This window comes from Diceros bicornis, chromosome 4, assembly GCF_020826845.1.
Source record: "Diceros bicornis minor isolate mBicDic1 chromosome 4, mDicBic1.mat.cur, whole genome shotgun sequence".
Taxonomy (NCBI): Eukaryota; Metazoa; Chordata; class Mammalia; order Perissodactyla; family Rhinocerotidae; genus Diceros; species Diceros bicornis.
In genome coordinates this window covers 82,536,701-82,560,819 of record NC_080743.1, presented here as the reverse complement: position 1 = coordinate 82,560,819, position 24,119 = coordinate 82,536,701, and the positions used below count along the sequence as shown (strand labels likewise).

The 24,119-nt window shown below is 37.2% G+C and overlaps 1 protein-coding gene across 4 annotated transcripts in view; it reads left to right on the top strand.

Moving 5' to 3' along the window:
• The window catches only part of RNF2 (ring finger protein 2), a 52,278-nt gene that overhangs the window by 20,599 nt on the left and 7,560 nt on the right, over nucleotides 1-24,119 (top strand). For 3 of the 4 annotated variants that reach the window (XM_058539878.1, XM_058539880.1, XM_058539882.1), the window contains 3 exons: nucleotides 18,277-18,365; nucleotides 22,449-22,609; nucleotides 23,712-23,927. In XM_058539878.1, the coding sequence (XP_058395861.1) occupies nucleotides 18,279-18,365; nucleotides 22,449-22,609; nucleotides 23,712-23,927 (464 nt within the window). In that variant the 5' untranslated portion in view covers nucleotides 18,277-18,278. Of the gene's footprint in view, nucleotides 1-1,992; nucleotides 2,077-18,276; nucleotides 18,366-22,448; nucleotides 22,610-23,711; nucleotides 23,928-24,119 lie in introns of those variants that run through there. The other variant, XM_058539881.1, reaches the window with a different exon arrangement.

The following is a 24,119-nucleotide window of genomic DNA, read 5'->3' as shown; positions in this document are numbered from 1 at the left end:
ACGTAAGGACGTTCCTAAAATGTGAAGTTCTCTACCCTTATTCTTGAGGAATTTATGGTTTAGTGGATCTATTTTTCCTTCTAGGGGAGCTAGAGAATAGTCTTGGGAGCAATGTATGGCCCAGTCACAGGATTTGAGAGTCTTGGGGATCTCAAAGAGTTGAATGGGAATCTGGCAACCTGTTCTTTGCTTCTGTAGACTCAACCACAGTTTTTTATACTCCCTCAAGCAGTTTAAGGATTGTAGGTTAGGTGTGGGATAAAAATGGCACTTTCGGGGAGCCTCTACATTACTTTATCTGCCATAAATAAATATTTATGCAGAAACAATGTTATAGTTAGTGGTTAGGTCCTTGACTAGTATTCAGAAGACTAATCCATAATGTAATTGAACTGGTATACAAATACAAATTTTCTAATAGTTCAGATGCGTTACTTAGGTATAATATGTTTTTACTGGAAAAACTTAGAATGAAAATTTTAATTTCTAAGTTAGGGACTTAATGTACTTTTGTCCTCAAAAAGTAATTTTTATATTCATTTTCAAAAACACATTATTCTTTTTAAAGCCTGAATTAGAAGATAAGTTTTAGGAACCAAATTCTGTATGTTAGAATGATAAATTTTTAATAGCTATATTTATTTTTATTATCCTGGAAGTAGACACAAAATTTCTGGAGCAGGGATAGATTATTACAGCAGTAACCATGTCAGTTCGTCTTTGCCCCATTTCTTCCCCCCACAGCGATGCAGTGAGAGCCAAATGTTCGTTTGGTTAGGAGAGGAACCCAAAAAATATGAATCTAGGAGCTTGTATACATGTTGCCTACCTCTTATCCTGAGAGAGGGAAAGAGACCTTTGTTCCCTAATATAAACAAATTCTTCTTGGTTACAGAAGGGGAGGATCCTAGGTTCTTAATCTTTGAAATGTAAATAAATATTTTTAGGGGGGGAAGATTAGACAAGTCTCAGAATTTACAACCCCTGGAATGTCTCCATAGTCTCATCATCTCATCCCCCCTGAAATATAAACACATACTTCTAGAGAAGTAAATCTCTTACTTACCTATTCAATTATCTTTAAGTTTTCAAGACTTGCCCTTTGAAGGATGGATTTCTCTGGTCAGAAAGCCCTAACCACGCAAAGATAAAACTGTTTTCTCTACACACAGAAAATAGACCAACTGATAAATCTTCCTTTTGTCTTAACCCTTTCGCCTGTTAATTTGAAGTGACTTTTTTTTTAGTCATGAAAATGTGAAATGTTAAGGTTGCCTAATTTGAGCTTCTTTATTTAGTTATTGCTGCTGTTGAGTTCTTCAGCAAATATTTCTTGAATAACTGCTATATGCCATGCACAGTGCAAAGTACTGGGGGTATTGTGATGAATAAGATAGATAACTAGCCTGCTTTCAAGGAGCTTAGAGACCATAAAAGTGCTGTGGTAGAAAAAAAAGGGGAAGACATGAGAGAATGACAAAGTTAGAATTTTGTTATAATGCTTGGAACTAGCTATGGGAAAATCTTGGGAGAAGAGGGCATTCTGTTCCAGGTAGAAGGATGGGCTAGTGAAAAGATTCTAAAATGAGAATGAGCTTGGCTAGAATGAGCTTGGCTAGACTGATGAAGAGAAAGATGGCATATGTGATGAAACATGGTGAACAGGATTTAAAACCACAAACATCTATTTAGGTGTTTGGATTTCTTTTTAATTGCTAAAATAGGATATTATACATTTTGCTCTAAAACTTGCTTTTTTTTTTTAATTTAATGTATGTTGTATACATATGTTAAATTCCATGTCAGTATGTACAGCTATATAGTATTCTGTACTGTGGATGTATCCTAATTAGCCATATTCCTGTTGACAGGATATATAGACTTTTATGATCTTTTGCTATAGCAAACAATGCTGTGATGACCATCGTTGTATATATATTTATTGCATACCTTTACGAGAATTTTTTTTGGGTAGATTTCCTAAGAGAACCATCATGAGTTCAAAACTTCAGCTCATTAAAAATTTTGGCAGATGCAAGCTGCTCTGAGAGGTGAAGATTCAGCCAGTACAGTACAGTGAGTGTTATTTTTTTTATTTGGCCAAAGAGCAGAGACAGTTCTTTTAGTGTATTCTCTTTCATTGGTATCTATTTTTCAGATACTGTCTTTTGATTCTCAACAGTTAATTTTATTGAATTTTTTAAAGGATAAATAAATGGGATTATTTTAGAGTTTAAGGTACCTGTGTGTTAAAATACATGTTATACTGAAGTTCTAAGAGCTGATGTGCCTACTATTAATTTCTAAAGAATGTGGATAAAATAATGACATCAGCCAGTAAGTTCTTAATTGTATGTTGATCAGAGACAATAAATTAAAAAATGGGGAATGAATTTCTGTAGAGATTTCTATAGTAGTCCTATATAGCTTGATTCAACCAGTTTCCATTTCAAGTACATTGCTAATGTCAAATATAGTCACACATCGCTTAACAACGGGGATATGTTCTAAGAAATGCATTGTTAGGCGATTTCGTTGTTGTGTGAACATCAGAGTGCACTTACACAAACCTAGATGTTATAGGCTACTACACACCTAGGCTATATGGTATTAATCTTATTAGACTACCATTGTATATGTAGTCTATTGTTGACCGAAACATTGTTATGTGGCGCATGACTGTATTGTAATTATGCCTTAAATGCCAAATTGCTCTGGCCACAAAACCATGCCACTGTACACCTCCAAAGATTTGAGCATTCCTATTTCTGCACACCCTTTCTAACCACTGAATATTATCAGTCATCTTAATTTTTGTCAGTATCACAGACAAAAACCAGAGCATATTTAGTTAGCATTGTTTTGATTCGCAATTTAGTAATTATTGATGAAGTGAAGCACAATTTAATTTTATTGGCCACTTGTATTCTTCTGTTAATTACCCATTCATCATTTTGCCTATATTGAGTTGTCTTTTAAATTGACTTGGGGGAAGGTTCAGTATATATTATGGATATTGGCCTTTGTTTCTTATGTATGTTGCAAATATTTTCTCCCTGTCTATTGCTTATCTTTTAAATTTGCTTATAATGTCTTTTGTTGTTTTTGTATTGAAGTTTTAAAACTTTATAAGGTGAAATGTGAACCATTTTTAAAGTCTTCTGGGTATTGCATCTTGCATAGGCTGCCTTCCTAATAATCCCAACAGTATGAAGACGTTCTACCCTCTTTTCTTCTAGATCTTTTATAGTTTTTTAAAAAAATGCTTAATCCTTCTGGAGTTTTTTATTTGTTTAGATACATCTGATTTAATGGCAAAAAATTTTTTAGTTTTTGTTATCCCTTTGATTTAAAATATCCAAAATTAGAGAAATTCTCATCTGTTTTTGAACCCTTTGTTTTGTTGCATTAATCCGTTCGTCTTTTCTTCAGACTCTGTAGTGTTGCTTTCCTTAAGTTTTAATTTGATATAAGGTAAGCCTCCCTAATTATTATTCTTTTTCAGAATATCATGGGTTTTCCTGTGCCTCCTCCAGGTGAACCTTAGAATCACTTTGTCTATTGATATTTTGATTGGGATTGCATTGCATTGGGTTTGTATGTTTTATCCAATTCAAATCCTCTTTAATGTCCTTCAGTTAAGTTGTAGAGTTTTGTTTTGTCAGTATTTTGTGCAATTTTCTCCTAAATATTTTACAACTTTTGTTGATGTTGTGAATGGTTGTGAATGGGATCTTTTTAAAGAAACATTTCTAAATGATTATTCCTCGTTTATATGAAATCTGTGGCTTTTTTTGGCATGTTTTTTTCTCTTCAAGCCACTGTGTTACTGCTTTTTTTTTTTTTTTTAGTTCTAATAGTTTTCCATGTGATTCTACTGGATTTTCTAGGTGGTTTTCATATTATCTGCACTGATAACTTTTGTCACTTCCTTTTCCAATATTTCTTTCTTTCTCTTTTTTTTTTTGGTGGCGTTATTTAGGACTTCCAGCAGAATGTTGTAGGGCAGTCTTGTTTTGCTCCTGACTTTTTCTAATAGGAATCCTCAACAGTTTTAACATTGGAGTTCTGGTCTGTCTTCATAAAACTAAGGATGTTTCCATCTATTTCTAACTCACTAAGACTTTTAATTAGGAATAGTTGAATTTATTTATTGGTATAAAGTTGAATATAACATACTTTGATAATCTAATTTTAAAAATCTATTTCATTTCTTAACTTTTTTTCCTTTGGGTTTTGTCAGAAATTTAGCTATAGTATTAGCTGTATTAAATAACTAAATTTTGCTTTCATGAACAAGTCCTTTTTTTGTTTTTGTTTTTTAGCTATTGTTTTTGATTTATGCTTTTATAATGATCATTTTTCCCTTTTACTTCAGATTCATATTCTAATTTCTAAGCTTGGTTTATTTTTTTCTCAGTCTTTATGGTTTTATTATTTAAAAATTGAAGGTTATAAATATTTCTGAGGGAGATTTCTCTCATTACACATCCCATGCATTTGGATAAGGTAGTGTTTTCATTTTATTCATTTATAAAGAACATATAGTTTCAATTTTGATTTCCATTTTAAGTCAGTTTTTCTTTTCTTTTTTTTTTTTTTTTTTTTTTTATTGATATTTTAATGGTTTCTAACATTGTGAGATTTTGGGTTGTACATTTTTGTTTGTCCTTCACCCCATATATGACTCCCTTCACCCCTTGTGCCCACCCCCCACCCCCCACCCCCACTTCCCGGGTAACCACAGTCCAGTTTTCTCTGTCCATGTGTTGGTTTATATTCCACATATGAGTGAGATCATACAGTGTTTGTCTTTCTCTTTCTGGCTTATTTCACTTAACATAATACGCTCCAGGCCCATCCATGTTGTTGCAAATGGGACGATTTTGTCTTTTTTTATGGCTGAGTAGTATTCCATTGTATATATATACCACATTTTCTTAATCCAATCGTCAGTCGAGGGACACTTAGGTTGCTTCCACTTCTTGGCTATGGTGAATAATGCTGCAATGAACATAGGGGTGCATAAGCCTCTTTGGATTGTTGATTTCAGGTGCGTTGGATAGATTCCCAGTAGTGGGATGGCTGGATCATAGGGCATCTCTATTTTTAATTCTTTGAGGAATCTCCATACCGTTTTCCATAGAGGCTGCACCAATTTGCATTCCCACCAGCTGTGTATGAGGGTTCCTGTTTCTCCACATCCTCTCCAACATTTGTTGTTTTTTGTCTTGGTGATTATAGCCATTCTAACGGGCGTGAGGTGGTATCTTAGTGTTGTTTTGATTTGCATTTCCCTGATGATTAGTGATGTTGAGCATCTTTTCATGTGCCTATTGGCCATCTGTATATCTTCCTTGGAGAAGTGTCTGTTCATTTCCTCTGCCCATTTTTTGATCGGGTTGTTTGTTTTTTTGTTGTACAATTGTGTGAGTTCTTTATATATTATGGAGATCAACCCCTTGTCAGATGTATGTTTTGCAAATATTCTCTCCCAGCTGGTTGGTTGTTTGTTCATCTTGATTCTGATTTCATTTGTCTTATAAAAGCTCTTTAGTCTGATAAAGTCCCACTTGTTTATTTTTTCTTTAGTTTCCCTAGTCTGGGTAGGCATGTCATCCGAAAAGATTCCTTTAAACCCAATGTCAAATAGTGTGTTGCCTATATTTTCTTCTATGAGTTTTATAGTTTCAGGTCTCACCTTCAGGTCTTTGATCCATTTTGAGTTAATTTTTGTGTATGGCGATAGCACATGGTCCACTTTCATTCTTTTGCATGTGGATGTCCAGTTTTCCCAACACCATTTATTGAAGAGACTTTCCTTTCTCCATTGCATGTCCTTAGCACCTTTGTCGAAAATTAGCTGTCCGTATATGTGTGGTTTTATTTCTGGGCTTTCAATTCTGTTCCATTGATCTGTGTGTCTGTTTTTGTACCAGTACCATGCTGTTTTGATTACTATTGCTTTGTAGTATGTTTTGAAGTCAGGAATTGTGATGCCTCCTGCTTTGTTCTTTTTCTTTAGGATTTCTTTAGCTATTCGGGGTCTTTTGTTGCCCCATATAAATTTTAGTATTCTTTTTTCTATTTCTGTGAAGAATGTCATTGGGATTCTGATTGGGATTGCATTGAATCTGTAGATTGCTTTAGGTAAAATAGACATTTTAACTATGTTTATTCTTCCAGTCCACGTGCATGGGATATCTTTCCATTTCTTTATGTCATCGTAGATTTCCCTCAATAATGTCTTGTAGTTCTCATTGTATAGGTCCTTCACCTCCTTGGTAAGATTTATTCCTAGGTATTTTATTCTTTTTGGTGCAATTGTAAATGGTATTATCTTTTTGAGCTCTCTTTCTGTTAGCTCATTATTAGCATATAGAAATGCAACTGATTTTTGTAGATTGATTTTGTACCCTGCAACTTTGCTGTAGTTGTTGATTGTTTCTAACAGTTTTCCAACAGATTCTTTAGGGTTTTCTATATATACAATCATGTCATCTGCAAATAGTGAGAGTTTCACTTCTTCGTTACCTATTTGGATTCCTTTTATTCCTTTTTCTTGCCTAATTGCTCTGGCCAAAACCTCCAGTACTATGTTGAACAGGAGTGGTGAGAGTGGGCAGCCCTGCCTCGTTCCTGTTCTCAGAGGAATGGCTTTCAGTCTTTCCCCGTTGAGTATGATGTTAGCTGTGGGTTTGTCATATATGGCCTTTATTATGTTGAGGTACTTTCCTTCTATTCCCAATTTATTGAGAGTTTTTATCATAAATGGATGTTGTATCTTGTCAAATGCCTTCTCTGCGTCTATTGAGATGATCATGTGGTTTTTATTCTTTGTTTTGTTGATGTGATGTATCACGTTGATTGATTTGCGGATGTTGAACCATCCCTGCGTCTCTGGTATAAATCCCACTTGATCATGGTGTATGATCTTTTTAATATATTGTTGTATTCGGTTTGCCAATATTTTGTTGAGGATTTTTGCATCAATGTTCATCAGCGATATTGGCCTGTAATTTTCTTTCTTTGTATTGTCTTTGTCTGGTTTCGGTATCAGGGTGATGTTGGCCTCGTAGAATGATTCAGGAAGTGTTCCATCTTCCTCTATTTTTTGGAATAGTTTGAGGAGGATGGGTATTAAATCTTCTTTGAATGTTTGGTAAAATTCACTGGAGAAGCCATCTGGTCCTGGACTTTTATTTTTTGGGAGGTTTTTGATTACTATTTCAATCTCTTTACTTGTGATTGGTCTATTCAGATTCTTTTTTTTTTTTGAGGAAGATTGGCCCTGAGTTAACATCTGTTGCCAGTCTTCCTCCTTTTTTCCTTTTTTTTTTTTCCCCAAAGCCCCAGTAGATAGTTGTATGTCATGGTTGTATGTCCTTCTAGTTGCTCTATGTGCGACGCCACCTCAGCATGGCTTGACAAGCGGGGCGGAATCAGTGCCCAGGATCCGAACCGGCGAGCCCTGGGCCGCCAAAGCAGAGCTCGAGAACTTAACCACGGTGCCACCAGGCCTGCCCCGTGATTTCCTTTTTAACCCATTCCGGTGAGGCTCTTGTCCCTCCACTTAACCCCATTTGATTCCTGACAAGATCACCATCGTGGCCTCCCTTTAGTTCTGTAACCTCTTCTTGTATATTTTCCGCTTTACTTACCAGCCACCCTGACTTTTCTTTCTTTCTAACATGTCTGTTCCTTTGAAAGTCCTTCTTTGATTGCCCTATGTTAAGTAGCTCCTTTTCTCTCCTTGATATCCAACCCAATGCCCTTTTTTGTATCTTTTATACAGCACTTAAGAATTTTTAATATATTGAATGCATATTTATTTTGTTTACTGCTGTTATTCCTAGCACCTTGTACAGTGCATGGGGTGCAGTAGATAATCAGTATTTGAATGAGTGAATGAATGGTATGAAATCTTATGAAAGAATTGGGGCGAGGAGAGGGACCTACACAGATATATAGGCCTTTTCTCAGGCAGATCAGTTTTGGTAAAAATACTCAGGAAAATTGATACTTTAGAAATAAATTCTTTTAAAACTACCCAAGCCCCGTATTGCCCCCGGAAGGCTTTTGTGTCGTTCAGGAGTACACATGCATATCCAGTTTGGAAGATCCCTGCTTAGATTATATAAGATCGGCATTAGTAAGCGGTACTTCTTTCCCTTCATGTATCATTTAGGGTTTATTTTTTCCTTTCTAAATGCTGTCCCTCACTCATTTATTTAACTTTTCTTGAAAAGCAGACTCATTAAAAAGTAGGCTCACGTCTAGATATAGGAGAAAATATTAAACTATATTAAGTTATTTAAGTCAGTGGGGTAGACTTTGTAAGCAGCATAATGCAATGCAAGTTAAGTCCAAAGCACAGGACATACTTTGTACTTTGCATCTATTTTTTTCTGCTCAAGCAAGTATAACCTTTTTCCTCTGGCTTCTTTCAGGATTTTTTTCTTTATCTTTGAATTTCTATGATTTGAAAATTATATGCTGAGGTGTAGTTTTTTGGGCATTTATTCTGCTTGGTGTTCTCTGAGCTTCCTGGAGCTGTGGTTTGGTGTCTGGTATTAATTTGTGGAAAGTCTTAGTCATTGTTTCAAATATGTCTTCTGTTCCTTTCTCTTTTTCTTCTCCTCTTGGTGTTCTCATTACATGTATGTTACATCTTTTGTAGTTATCTCAGAGTCCTTGGATATTTAGTTCTGTTTTTTTCAGTCTTTGTTCTTTTTGCTTTTTGGTTTGTGGGGATTCTACTGATATATTCTCTAGCTCAGAGATTCTTTCCACAGCTGTATCTACTAATAAGCCCAAAAGGCATTCTTCATGTCTGTTACAGTGTTTTTGATCACTAGCATTTCTTTTGGTTCTTAGGATTTCCATCTCTGCCTGCATTGCTCATCTGTTATTGTATGCTGTTCATTTTATCCATAAGGGCCCTTAGCATATTTCTTATAGTTGTTTTAAATTCCTGGTCTGATAATTCCAACATCCATGCCATGTCTGGTTCTGAAGCTTGCTTTGTCTCTTCAAATTGTGTTTTTTGCCTTTTGCTGTGCTTTGTAATTTTTTCTAGGTAACCGGACATGATGTACTGGGGTAAGGGGAACTGCTGTTAATGGGCCTTTAGTAATGTGTTGGCAAGGTGTGGGGGAAGGGAAGGGGTTCTGTAGTCCTATGATTAGGTTTGAATATTTCAGTGAGCCTATGCCTCTGCCTTGTGAACTTCACAAGTGGTTCTCAGTTTTTTTCTCCCCCCTTAGGTGGGACAGGATGGCTAGAATGGGCTGGAGCTGAGTCTTTTCCCTTCCCCAGGACAGTTAGGTTCTGATAATATCCCAGCAGGTTAGGTTCTGGCTAACTAGTTTTCCCTGAAGGCAGCCCTTGTTAAGAAGGACAGAGTGCTCTAGCATATTTAAAAATAGTTCCTTTTCCCCTCACTCTGCTGGATTTACTGTGGGAATCTGGTGGAGCTCCTGGACATAAATTTCACAATATTGTGGGGACTCCCCTATGACTGGGTCGTCTTGGAGTTTTTAACTCTCAGACTTGTCCACACTGAGCCTCCAACAAGTTTTCAATTATAGTTCAGATTTGCCTACCTGACACTGGTTCTTACTACGGTTTCTGCTCCTTAGTCTGCTCTGGTAAGCTGAGATTCCCTGTATTCTGTCTCTCCAATTTTGGGGGCACTGGTTTGCCTTGTGTCCTCCCCTCACTCATGGATGCAAGAAGAGTTGTTGATTTTTCAGTCTGTTCAGCTTTTACTTGTTGTTTGGATGGAGAGGCAACTTATATGTGGAACCAGAAACCAGAAGTGTGACCTTTTTCTTGTTTTAAAAAACATAAACAATATTTCTTTGTAGAATGCATAGGAAGTTTTCATCTCTTTTGCCTATTCTGCTCTTTGCTCTATGGTTAGTCACTTTTTGGGGGCGCTGTATTGAAAAAGCTTTTGAGACCGCATTGAGTTCTGCAAAAGAACTGTGATCTGCCATAAATGTGAAGATGTGGCAAGTCAGCATGAATGCCAGGTATTGCAGTCCCTAGAAGAGCATTCTGAATGTTCTATTGATATTTCTTCTTTGCTTATTGAAGCTGCAAGCTTTCAAAATTTACCTGTGACTAGATCTTTTCTCAGATTTATTTTCTGTTTCTGCTACTGCTACTAAAGTTATCTTGTCCAAACTAATGCTGACTTGTCTTTTATACATTCTCCGCAAATTTAAGTGCCTACGTTGTGTAAGAAACATTTCTGTTTGTTGAGTATCTTTTATTCAGAAGTATAATTTAAATGTTGTAACTGGGGATTGGGCCCCAGGTAGACCTAGATCTTCTCTTGTGCTGCAAGGATCTTTAGACAGTAGTCATCTGGGAAGCACATTCCAGTTGCTGGAAAGAATCTCTAAAATTCCTTTGTCTGACACCTCATTTCCCATCTTCACTTGCTTCAGCTGTACGTGCCAGCCTTGCAGATTGTAAATATTACCTAGGCCATCCATTCCTGTTCCTTTCCTCTTTCTTTGCTCTGTCTGTATATTAGTAGTATCTATACATAGATGGCTCCAAATACTACTCATCAAAATCACAATTCATTGCCATCTGAAAGTCAGAAGCTAAATGTGTTTCACATTCTTGGCTTGGGCAAGGGGGAGCCACAGGCAGAAATGCTGTTTCTTTCTAATGGAAAGAAGAGGAAAGGTTATATATGATATCAGGGAATGGTAGAATTTAGGTTAAGTTTAAGTGAAACAGTGTATTGACCTAAAGCAAAGAAGAACTAATTCTGGAGAGCTTATCTGTTCAGTGACTGCCAAAAGTGGAAATTCGAGCTTCCCATCTGCATGTGGGTCATGTCCTTCAGGCCACAATAGCTTCCTCTGTGTATGTGGATTGTGTCCTGAGGCGAAAAATGGAGTTTTTCGTTCTCAGATCCCCTTTTGACCCTCCTTGGCCAGGTCACAGGAGAGGCCGGTAAATATTGTTCAGATCTACCATCCTGATATGTTCTTAGAAACTGAGATAGTGGTTTTGGCAAACAGCAAGATTGTGTCCTTTTTTTGGTTTTAGGATTACCTGCTGTATCATCTGGTAAAATAGCATTCATGCAGTAGCATTTAAGACTCCACCATGATCAAGTGAGATTTATTCCAGGTATGCAGGGATGGTTTAACATTCGCAAATCAATCAACGTAATACACCACATTAATAAAATGAAGAACAAAAATCACATGATCATCTCAATAGATGCAGAGAAAGCATTTGACAAGATACAGCATCCATTTATGATAAAAACTCTGAATAAAATGGGGATAGAAGGAAAGTACCTCAACATAATAAAGACCATATATGAGAAACCCACAGCTAATATCATCCTCAATGGTGAAAAACTGAAAGCTGTCCCTCTAAGAACAGGAACCAGACAAGGATGCCCACTCTCACCACTCCTATTTAACGTAGTACTGGAAGTCCTAGCCAGAGCAATCAGGCAAGAGAAAGAACTAAAAGGGATCCAAATTGGAAAGGAAGAAGTGAAACTGTCACTATTTGCAGATGACATGATTTTATATATAGAAAACCCTAAAGAATCCACCAGAAAACTTTTAGAAGTAATAAACGAATATGGTAAAGTTGCAGGATACAAAATCAACATACAAAAATCAGTTGCATTTCTGTACACTAACAACGAAGTAGCAGAAAGAGAAATTAAGAATACCATCCCATTTACAATTGCAACAAAAAGAATAAAATACCTAGGAATAAACTTAACCAAAGAGGTGAAAGATCTGTACACCGAAAACTATAAAACATTTATGAAAGAAATTGAAGAAGACATAAAGAAATGGAAAGATATTCCGTGCTCTTGGATTGGAAGAATTAACATAGTTAAGATGTCCATACTTCCTAAGGCCATCTATAGATTCAATGCAATCCCTATCAAAGTTCCAACAACATTTTTCACAGAAATAGAACAAAGAATCCTAAAATTTATATGGAACAACAAAAGACCCCGAATAGCTAAAGGAATCCTGAGAAAAAAGAACAAAGTTGGAGGTATCACACTCCCTGATTTCAAAATATACTACAAAGCTATAGTAACCAAAACAGCATGGTACTGGCACAAAAACAGACACACAGATCAATGGAATAGAATCGAAAGCCCAGAAATAAACCTACACGTCTGTGGACAGCTAATCTTTGACAAAAAAGCCAAGAACATACAATGGGGAAAAGAAAGTCTCTTCAACAAATGGTGTTGGGAAAACTGGATAGCCACATGCAAAAAAATGAAAGTAGACCCTTACCTTACACCATACACAAAAATTAACTCCAAATGGATTAAAGACTTGAATGTAAGACCTGAAACTATGAAACTTCTAGAAGAAAACATAGGCAGTACGCTCTTCGACATCGGTCTTAGCAACATCTTTTCAAACACCACATCTGACCGGGCAAGAGAAACAATAGAAAAAATAAACAAATGGGACTACATCAAACTAAAAAGCTTCTGCACAGCAAAGGAAACCAACAACAAAACGAAAAGACAACCTAACAATTGGGAGATGATATTTGCAAACCATACATCTGATAAGGGTTTAATCTCCAAAATATATAAAGAACTCATGCATCTCAACAACAAAAAAACTACCAACCCAATTAAAAAATGGGCAAAAGACCTGAACAGACATTTCTCCAAAGAAGATATACAGATGGCCAACAGACACATGAAAAGATGTTCAAAATCACTATCAGGGAAATGCAAATCAAAACTACAATGAGATATCACCTCACGCCTGTCAGAATGGCTATAATTAACAAGACAGGAAACAACATGTGTTGGAGAGGATGTGGAGAGAAGGGAACTCTCATACACTGCTGGTGGGAGTACAAACTGGTCCAGCCACTATGGAAAACAGTATGGAGATTCCTCAAAAAATCAAGGATAGAACTACCATATGATCCAGCTATTCCACTGTTGGGTATTTATCCAAAGAACTTGAAAACACCAATTTGCAAAGGTACATGCACCCCTGTGTTCATTGCAGCGTTATTCACAATAGCCAAGACTTGGAAACAACCTAAGTGCCCATCAAGGGACGAATGGATAAAGAAGATGTGGTATATATACACAATGGAATACTACTCAGCCATAAGAAACGATGAAATCCAGCCATTTGTGACAACATGGATGGACATTGAGGGTATAATGCAAAGTGAAATAAGTCAGAAGGAGAAGGTCAAATACCGTATGATTTCCTTCATTAAGTAGTAGATGATAACAACAATAAACAAACACATAGGGACAGAGATTGGATTGGTGGTTACCAGAGGGGAAGGGGGGAGGGAGGAGGGTGAAAGGGATAATTTGGTACATGTGTGTGGTGATGGGTTGTAATTAGTATTTTGGTGGTGAACATGATGTAATCTATGCAGAAATAGAAGTACAGTGATGTACACCTGAAACTTTTACAATGTTATAAACCAATGTTACTGCAATAAACAAAAAATTAAAAAAAAAAAAAAGAAATATTAAAAAAAAAAAAAAAGACTCTAGATACCAGGGAACATATGATTGTAATACAGATAGAAACAGAGAGACTGGAAAACTTTTCAAAGCCATGGAGCTTCTCCAAATGATACCAGGAAATTCTGGAACTACAACTAAATTGTGAATTACTTCCTGAATTTTATTTGCCACAGGAATACAAATATCCGAATCAGGTATAATTTGGTTATGTGTCGGTGAACTAGTGTCTCTAGAAACAAGCCTTCAGCAGAATAGTTTATTTGACAGTTCCTATTAATTTGCTGTAGGAGCTTTCTAGAGACAGAAGAAAGGAATATTCTGTTTATAGTTGGCCCCAGGGTAACAGTTACAGGTTGGGACATGGGTTAGGATTTTGAATTCTTAGAAATTCCTATCTGAGCAGTTTTAGTTCTCTGAGAGATTGATTTTGTTGTTGTAGGATTCATGGTAGAAATAATGGCACGTGTATCTACACGGATGCAGACTGTCTGTATTTATAGGTAATTCACCTTGAATTCAACAACAGGAATTAAGATTCCAGTCTTCAGAGGAGAATCATTGGGTAGGTTTGGGGCCATTGTTCGTTAGACACACACACACACCCACCCACCCACCCACCCTTTATTTGCTAATATGGAACAATGCCTCTTCCCGTTATGTTTCTGATCGCTGTATCTGCCAGTATCTTTATGAATAGGTCCTTAATACTTAGAGGCCGAAGGATCTTTTGATTTTGTTTTTATTTTGAGAGCTTTATCTGAAGGATTGTATGTTTATCTTAGTTCATAGTTTGTCAATTTTCTAAAGCTCTTCTAACATTTTCAGCCCCATGTTGGAGATTATCCAAATTCGCAATTTTCCATTCCAATTTTTTTTTTAAGTCCTGTATTTAGGTCTTAGCCTGTTAACAAGAAGAAAGGGCGAGTTCTTTTTACATTGCCTCTTGGATCTATCCCACAGCATAGGTTGACCGCTTTGAAGCTAATTTCTCATGTCTCCTATTTATTGTTCCATCGCTTGTCTACAGCCTTGAATTTTACTCTAACTTTGAAAGGAAAGGCCCCAGGGCCGGCCCCGTGGCTTGGTGGTTAGGTGCACGCGCTCCGATGCTGGTTGCCCGGGTTCGGATCCCGGGCGCGCACCGAGGCACCACTTCTCCGTCCATCCTGAGGCCGAGTCCCACATACAGCAGCTAGAGGGATGTGCAGCTATGACATACAGCTATCTACTGGGGCTTTGGGGGGAAAAAATAAATAAAATAAAATCTTTAAAGGAAAGGCCCCAGAAAAGGCCTTAGGTAAAGGTGTTAGGTAAGTGTCATCCTACTTTTCTTGCTCTCTGTAGTCTCTGTTGAATGTTTTGCACATTTTTTTTTTAATTTTTTTCCAGCCGTTTGTCAGCTTTCAACCATTTTTATCGATCTGAGGGGCTACAAGTAAATGGATTCATTAGTATAAGCCTGGGATTCCTGGACAGTTGATGTCTAATAAAATGTGAAATTCAGTAGCAAATCATTAGTCTGTCTGCTGTATGGTTTTAGAAGGTCTTTTCTTATGACTGTTAGCTCAACCCTAAACTGTGCCTTAATTTAGTTTCCATTGGCTTACTCACCATTGTAGCAATTTTAAATGGGTATTGGGTCACTGGTTGTTTTCTTGGGGAAGACCTTGAGGAAAGGATAGTTCATTTAGTATTTTAGGGGAGGGCAGTAGAGGGGAGCAGAGGGATACTAAAACACAATAATGTTAGATGCATAAGGACGGCAGGTTTCTGATCATTTGAGTGCTTTCTTTTCTTTGGCTTTTGCTAGAGAATCTTTAAAGGGATGCTATTTTAAAGTCAGAGTTCCATTTTGAGGCCTCAGCATACCAGTCAAAAAGGCTGGCATTGTTTATTTGGTTACTTCTTTCTTTTCTAGAACTTCTCTTAGTTGTATTATCTTTGACATGTCCAAAATTCCCAGTAATAGCTCAGGTAATTATAAATCATCCTTGGAGAAATTATGCCTTCTAGCCTAGTAAGCACAATAATTAGGATTATACCAAGAGTGTATATAAGGGGCAGGAATTCTGCCAGAATTTTGCAGCTTAGACACAGAGAAACCCACTTCGGTACAAAAACTATGATAGGATCAAGTGATGCTTATAAAATGGTGGCTAGGGCCCATGATTTAATAGTCTGTTAACCTTTAGCCCCAGAGCTTAGAAATGAAGGAGAAAGGCCTCCTACATTAAAGTGATCTCTCTCTTCGAGAATCTCTTCATGAAGGTTTTTAGAGGGACTCACAGCAAAGTTTGTTGCTCCAGAGAACAGATACTGGTCTAATGAGACTCTTGTATCCGTTAGCCTCTAAGGGTTGACTAGATAGCAATATGTAGAGTCTGTGCCATCATTTGATCCTCATGAAGACTGAATGATACAGAAAAGACAGTATTTCACCAAGGAGAAAAAATTTTTCTATTTATCTATCACAAAAATTTTTTCTATTTATGATTCTCAGAGAGTGGAGTCAAAGCACTCAGGGATGCTCAAAGCACTAAAGGCTAGTAATCCTAGGATTAACAAATAAATGCAGCTAGATTAGTGGCCAGAGATCTGTGAAAAATTGCTCAGATTTCAGATTACTGTTGGGGACACTGATCAGGCATCATGATGGAGCTGAAAGAGAATTGTATTTCAAGCACAGAGGGCTCAAGCAATGTTTGCTTGTTTGGGATTCCGCTAATTTTGATAAGCAAAATGAATGAGAGTCCTTAAGGTAGACTCAGTGGACAGCCTCAAAATTGTAAACAAAAACCACGATTCACTCAAATCTGAAAAGTTTGGACATATTTGTTTAAATTTTTGCTTAGGCAAGGGAGAAACTTCATGTGGAAATGTAGCTTTTGGTTAAAGGAGGAGACAAGATATATAGAATTTTAGATGGCACTAGAATTTAGGTTAAATTTCAATGAAGTGCTTTTACTTATCAAGTAAAGTAGAGCTAATTGCTGATTGGGTGGGTTCTTGGGAGCAGGTCTGTTTAAATGGTATCTGCTCAAAGTGAGGAATTCCATTTCCTGGATACAAATAGATCGTGTCCTTCGTTGTCTACGTGCTAGTGTAGAATATATGACTTAGTGTGCTTGTGCAGGTTGTGTCTTAAGGCAAGTGTGGGATTTTTCTTTCTCACTGTCTACTGGACCACTCTACCTGAGTGGTGCATAAGTAACTGGAACTCAGGTTGTCTAGCAACTCCACTTCTCTTCTAACCCACACCTTCTATTTGTGTTCTCTATCTCAGTAAAGGATGGTTGCTTTCCCAAAGTCATATTTGACCCTTCTGTCTTATACTAGTGTCGTATATATCACTTAATGGTCTATCTGTCTAATTCTCTCTCTTTGTCCATGCTTAACTGCTTTGGTTCTGATAGTTAATATCACTCAGATGGTCTCCTCATTGGTCATGCTTACTTACATCTATTCTTCTACCTTCTACACTACTGCTTGAGTTTCTGTGAAACTATTTGATCATGTCGCTCTCTTGTTTAAAACATCCAGTAGCTTCCAAACACAAGCATACTTGGTTTTCATGCCTGTCTTCATACATGCTGCTCTACTTTGCCTAGAACCCATCCCAGTGTAGTATTCTCTTATTTTTTAAGGCTTACTTCATCTCTGCTGAAGCCTTCCCTAACTCCTCAAATTCCTTAATCCTCCTCTGAAATTCCATATTGTTTTTTCCATACTGCTGCTTGGAATTTATTTTGTCAGACTATAGTTTAGCTATTTACCTGTATTTCTCTTTTTTTAGGCTATGAATTCTGAGGCAAGGACCTAGAACAGTTTTGCTTGGCTAATAATAGATACCTGCTAAATATTTGAATGACTGGAGGCCCCTTTTTTTTTCCTATGCCGTAGAGGAGTTAGTTTTCTGAGACCGTCTTCCTCACACGTGTACTAGATTCCATCCCCCTAGTCAAAGACCAGCAGAGAAGTTGGCCTTACGTTGTTCAGTTCATTTGTAACAAGAAGAAAGGCAGAACTAATGAGTCAGGGTGGTGAGGAGACCTTGAAATTGTGTCGAATAGCGAGAAATAGGAGGAGCTAGGATATATAGCCAAAAGGAAAGAAAAATCACGTGGGATATGATAACATTGTCCAAATATTTGACAGGCTGTCATGTTCAAAATTATTAGACGTGATCAGTTTGCCTCCACAGAGCAACTATAGGATGAATAGGTAGCCGTTTGGGGCTCGCTCAGCATTGGGAAGAGCTTTCTGAACATTATAAGCTGACTTATTAGGTAGGGGATTTTTCAGAAGTGGAGCTGTGCAAGTAGAAGCAGAATGACCAGCAGTTTAAAGTGCTCTAAAGTTCATTTTATATCTTTGGCAAAGGTTGGACTAGATGGCCGTGCTGAAGAGTCTGAAATTTTCCTGACTTAGTTCTAAGTTCCATGACCATGAATTTCAGAAACACATTATTTTGGGTTAAGGCAGTTTTCTATACATGCGGTAATAATTAAGCGCTTTCTGTGTGGCAGCTGTTGGGCATTCAGAGATCAGTGATAGTCTCTTGCTCTGAAGTAGCTCATATTTATAAATGGAAAGATTCTTGAGCTTTTCTTCTTTTTCATTTTTGAGGAACCTGTGTATAAGTTCTATTTTTATTATTCTCAGGATTCATAATTCCTAAAAATCAGTTTTGAGATTTACTTCCTTTTCAGATACTAAAATTATTTTTCTCTCCTTTTTATTCCCAGCAATGTCTCAGGCTGTGCAGACAAACGGAACTCAACCTTTAAGCAAAACATGGGAACTCAGTTTATATGAATTACAACGAACACCTCAGGTAATGTGGACTAAGATAACTTAGGGGACATGTGAGACATATGTAAACTGGGATACATTTTTTAGAAAAGGAAAACTTGAAAGAACATGACAGTAGTAAATTATATACAAGCAGTCCTGATTTGTGTATGTTTGGTTAACAATTTATTGATTCAACAAATAATTTGAGTGCATAATCTATACTAGGTCCTAAGCCACGCAGTAGGTGAAGTGGTGAATAAAACAGATGTGGCACCAGCCCCTGGAGTATATAGCCATCAAACAAGTAAATATCCACAGAATTACACATTTGAGATGTTGTGTAAAGGGAGAGTCGTCGGTACTGTAATAAATAATAACGGGGCAAGGTGAGGGGCAGGAGGGAAGACTGCTTTGAGAAGGTGAAGATGGGAGGGATGGGGAGGAACAGGTTTGAAGGAGATAAACATGCTTAAAACTGAACTCACTTTAAGTTTGACATGCCTATGAGACAGGCAGGCAGAGTTGCTAACTAGGAGTCTGGGCTAAATATAAAATTTTAGGAGTTGTCAGCACATTTTTTTAAGCAATGAGAATGGATAAGATCACCTAGAGAGAGATGAGCAGAGGAACTTCATCCAGAGGAGCTTCAACATTTAGAAATTAAGTGGTGGAAAAGGAGCCACAATGGAGACTGAGAAGGAATAGCCAAAGAAAAGTAAGGAAAAATTGGAGATGGAGAGAGGAGATCAAATCTAAGAGGAAATGTTTCAGGAAGAAGGATGCAGTTATTGTGTTCAACGCTACTGAGAGGATGAGTAAGATGAATGCAAAAGTGTTTGTTAGGTTTGGCAATATATCCATGATGACCTTGATAAGAGTACATTCACTTGAGTAGATTGTGCTATGTTGAAGGGGGGAAAAAGTGAAAATGTATAGGCAATTCTTCAGAGGAGTTTGGCTGTGCAGAGAAGTAGAGTAAAAACTGGAGAGGATCATGGAATCAGGGAGTTTTAAATTTTGTTTTGTTTATAAGATGGGAGATAGAGCTGTGTGTCCCCCCCCACCCCCCATCATTCACATTTCACTATGCAGTAACCCTGTGGAGATACTAATCTAGGCTGATTTAGTGGAGAGGGAGAGATTGCTTGATGTCTGAGAGCAAAGAGAATATTCAAAAGAGAGATATGCTTGAGAAGAATGTACCTTTGAAAGGAACAGGCATACTTTCTCCTTGTTAACAAGAAGGTAGAAGACGATTTATAAAGATTTGGTAGAGAGAGAATGAGAGAGCTCTCTTTTAATGAAATTTGAGGTAAGGTAATCTGTTGAACGTTCAGGTGGAAGAAGGTCTGCAGATAGAAGAAAGGGTGTAAAATACTGTAGTGAAAGGAAGAACGAGTTTGTTAGAGAAACCAATTGCTGAGCAGTGTTCAACATCCATTTGAGACTGATGACGTTTTCAGTGATACCATTCTGGTTGTGATTGCCCGCTCTGTTCCCCCACAGTGCTACACACCTGCATAGGTACAGGCATGGAGAACATGGATGGTTGAGTTTATACAGGGTTAGGATTTTGTTAGGCAAGTTCTAAAGAGGAAGAGGAGGACAGATTTGATTACCAGCTGCGTCATCATCATACTCTTTATGTGTTAGTTTCCTCATCTATAAAATGGAAGTTATAATTCCTAAATCAAAAGTTTGTATACATATTAAACTAGTAAAATAAAATACAGAAAGTGCTTTATAGAGAGAGGTTGAAACATAATAGACACTCGATAATAGTGGTAGTTATTATTGTAAATGTAAATATATTTTTCTTGAGTCCATTATGGGCAATATCTATAGTTTCTATGTCTTTCCTTGTGGAGTCATCAATCTTCGACTTTAAAGAGAAAACGCAAGTATGACGGAGAGCCAGTGGAAGCAGGAAGTGTCACTAACATATGGGAACCCACTTATTTCTACCTGCATCCTCCTTTACTTTTTTTTGAATTGAAGTATAGTTGACATACAATATTATATTGGTTTCAGGTGTACAACATAGTGATTTGACATATTTATATACATTATGAAATGATCACTGTGGCAAGACTAGTAACCATCTGTCACCATGCAAAGTTATTACAATATTATTGACTGTATTCCCTATGTTGTACATTACATCCTTGTGTCTTATTTATTTTATAACTGGAAGTTTGTACCTCTTAATCCACTTCACCTGTTTTGCCCATCCCCCCCACCCCCCCTCCTCTGGTGACCACCAGTTTGTTCTCTGTATCTATGAGTCTGTGTCTGTTTTGTTTGTTCATTTGTTTTGTTTTTTGGTTCCACATATAAGTGAAATCATAGGTATTTGTCTTCCTCTGTCTAATTTCTGTTACTTAGCATAATACCCTCTAGGTCCATCCATGTTGTCACAAATGGCAAGATTTCATTCTTTTTCTTTTTTATGGCTGAGTAGTATTCCATTGTGTGTGTCTTCGTGTGCGTGTGTCTATGTTTATATATATATCTCACATCTTTTTATCCACTCATCTATCAGTAGACACTTAGGTTGCTTCCATAGCCTGGCTATTGTAAATAATGCTGCGATGAATACAGGGGTGCATCTATCTTTTCTAATTAGTGTTTTTGTTTTCTTCGGATAAATACCCAGAAGTGGAATTGCTGGATCCTATGGTAGTTCTATTTTTAATTTTTTGAGGAACCTCCGTACTGTTTTCCATAGTGGCTGTACCAGTTTACATTCCCACCAAGAGTGTATGAAGGTTCTCTTTCTCCACATCCTCACCAACACTCGTTGTTTCCTTTTGAGAATAGCTATTCTGGCAGGTGTAAGATGACATCTCATTGTGGTTTTGATTTGCATTTCCCTGATAATTAGTGATGCTGAGCATCTTTTCATGTTCCATCTTCCTTTTCAGTAGCTACCTACTAGACCTCTTTCCTCAATCCATAGGAGCCAGTAGCAGTGGCTGTAGAGTTTAGGTAATTTTTGTTCTCAGTGCCACCTTGTGGGAAGAGTGGGTAGTGGTGGTGGTGAAGACAGTAGGAGTTAGGAGACACTTATCTCTCTGCAGGTAGGAGAGGTGTCCTGGAATTCTGCATTGGAATTGCAAATGCATTTTCACACTGAAACATTTTTAGACGTGACAGAAATACTAATACTTGTTATACTTCAGATGTACTGTGGTTTAAATCAGTTTGTAGGTTAGCCTGAGAACCTGACCAGTTTGTATACAACTGCTTCTGTGGACTAAGACTTTTTAAGGTTCTTAAGTGATTTTAAAATGAAATCATGTTAAACTGTATATAAATTAGAGAATACTTGTATTGGAATCTTAAAATCTTTTAATGGATGGCATGAAATATGTAATTTATTATCAAAATGGTGCAATTTTTGAAGACAAAAGAATTCTTAGGGTTCATTTAGCCTTAACTTCCTCATTTTGCATGTAAGAAAACAATGTTAAATAATTAGTTAGAGTTACATAGCTAGTTAATATGGGTAGAACTAGAAACTGAATGTAATTTGAAATTAGATTCCAAATTAGGTATCTGATTCCAAATTCAGTGCGTTTTATGCTGGCAAAGATTCGTTCTGAGCTAACGTCTGTTGCCAATCTTCCTCTCTCTTTTTTTTTCCCTCCCCAAACCCCAGTACCTAGTTGTATATTCTTGTTGTAGGTCCATCTAGTTCTTCTATGTGAGCTGCCACCACAGCATGGCTAATGACAGACGAGTGGTGTGGTTCCGTGCTCAGAAACCGAGCCTGAACTGCCAAAGCGGAGCTTGCGGATCTTTAACTGCTAGGCCATCAGGGCTGGCTCAATGCTTTTTTTATTATACTAGGCTAATTTACCATTAGTAATCTTTTACATACATTAATATGTTATCTTTAGCATTAAAATAAAAGCAATTATGTAAGGCATTGGTGGTGGGGCTGAGGGGAGTTGGGGGAGATTATAGCTAAAACAAGATTGGCTGTGGGTTGACGGTGGTGGTGGCTGGGTGATGGGTACATAGATGTTCATTTTTATCATTTTTAATACTTTCATGTGTTTGAACTTGTCCATAATAAAAAAATTGGATAGCATTTAATTTTAAAGTGACTCTTTTACAGGAGGCAATAACAGATGGCTTGGAAATTGTGGTTTCACCTCGAAGTCTCCACAGTGAATTAATGTGCCCAATTTGTTTGGATATGTTGAAGAACACCATGACTACAAAGGAGTGTCTACATCGTTTTTGTGCCGACTGCATTATCACAGCCCTCAGAAGTGGGTATGTTGAAATATTGTACTAGGTGCTTAAATTGTACCAGGACAGTGCTGTATGGGTTTTAAGAAATAGATTCCCTGTAAGTATTCATTTAAGAACTGGAAATTTTTCTGAACTCTAGGTTTTAATTATTGGAGAATTTTTGTTTTGAAACAGTTAATTTTATACAATTTAGGAAGCTTTTTAGGATGAGTATTTGTTTTGAGGAAATTACAAAGCATGAAACCATGGTTTTCCCTTTTCTTTTTTAAAGCCTTTTTTTTTTTTTTTAAAGATTTTATTTATTTATTTATTTTTCCCCCCAAAGCCCCAGCAGCAGATTGTTGTATGTCATAGCTGCACATCCTTCTAGTTGCTGTATGTGGGACGCGGCCTCAGCATGGCCAGAGAAGCTGTGCGTCCGTGTGCGCCCGGGATCCGAACCCAGGCCGCCAGCAGCGGAGCACGCGCACTTAACCGCTGAGCCATGGGGCCGGCCCTCCCTTTTCTTAAGTACATAAAATTATATCCTTATGAATGCTATTTTAATAAAAGAATTGATAACATATAAATTAATATATATTAGTGGGTAGTTTTTCCTTGTATGGCATGGATATCAGAGAGGGAAGACTTACATTAGGAAAGAATAGATTTTTATTTCTAAAATGGTTTTATATAGGGGCCGGCCCCGTGGCTTAGCGGTTAAGTTCTCGCACTCCGCTGCTGGCGGCCTGGGTTCGGATCCCGGGTGCGCACTGATGCACTGCTTCTTCAGCCATGCTCAGGCCGCGTCCCACATGCAGCAACTAGAAGGATGTGCAGCTATGACATACAACTATCTACTGGGGCTTTGGGGGAAAAATAAATAAATAAAAATTTTTAAAAAATGGTTTTATATAAATTATCATTGGGAAGTATTCAGATTTTTCTCTATTGGCAAGTAATATAGAGTATCTAAGGTTTCCAGAATCTTGCTTACCCATTAGTCAAATTTTCAAGGAAATGCAGGTTAATCAGTTTAAATTTCTGTAACTTAGTAAAGGTATTAGAATAAAGATGATAATTATCAAGAAGCCCAAAGATACTAGCATTGTTGTATGTTCTTTCCCCTCTTTTTTTTTTTTAGCAATAAAGAATGTCCTACCTGTCGGAAAAAGCTGGTTTCCAAAAGATCACTAAGGCCAGACCCAAACTTTGATGCACTCATCAGCAAAATTTATCCAAGTCGTGATGAGTATGAAGCTCATCAAGAGAGAGTATTAGCCAGGATCAATAAGCACAATAATCAGCAAGCACTCAGTCACAGCATTGAGGAAGGACTAAAGATACAGGCCATGAACAGGTATATGGGAAAGAAGCCCAGAGAGGTTGGCCATTTTTCTGACTACTTTATTAAGTATTTTACTCAACAGCCTCCATTTTGAAAAAGATAAAATGCAGTAAAAAAAATACCATAGTAGTTCCGTATGGTTATCTTTTCATGCAGGTATAGTATATGCCTCCAGGCATAATGAGGTATTCCATTTAAAATACT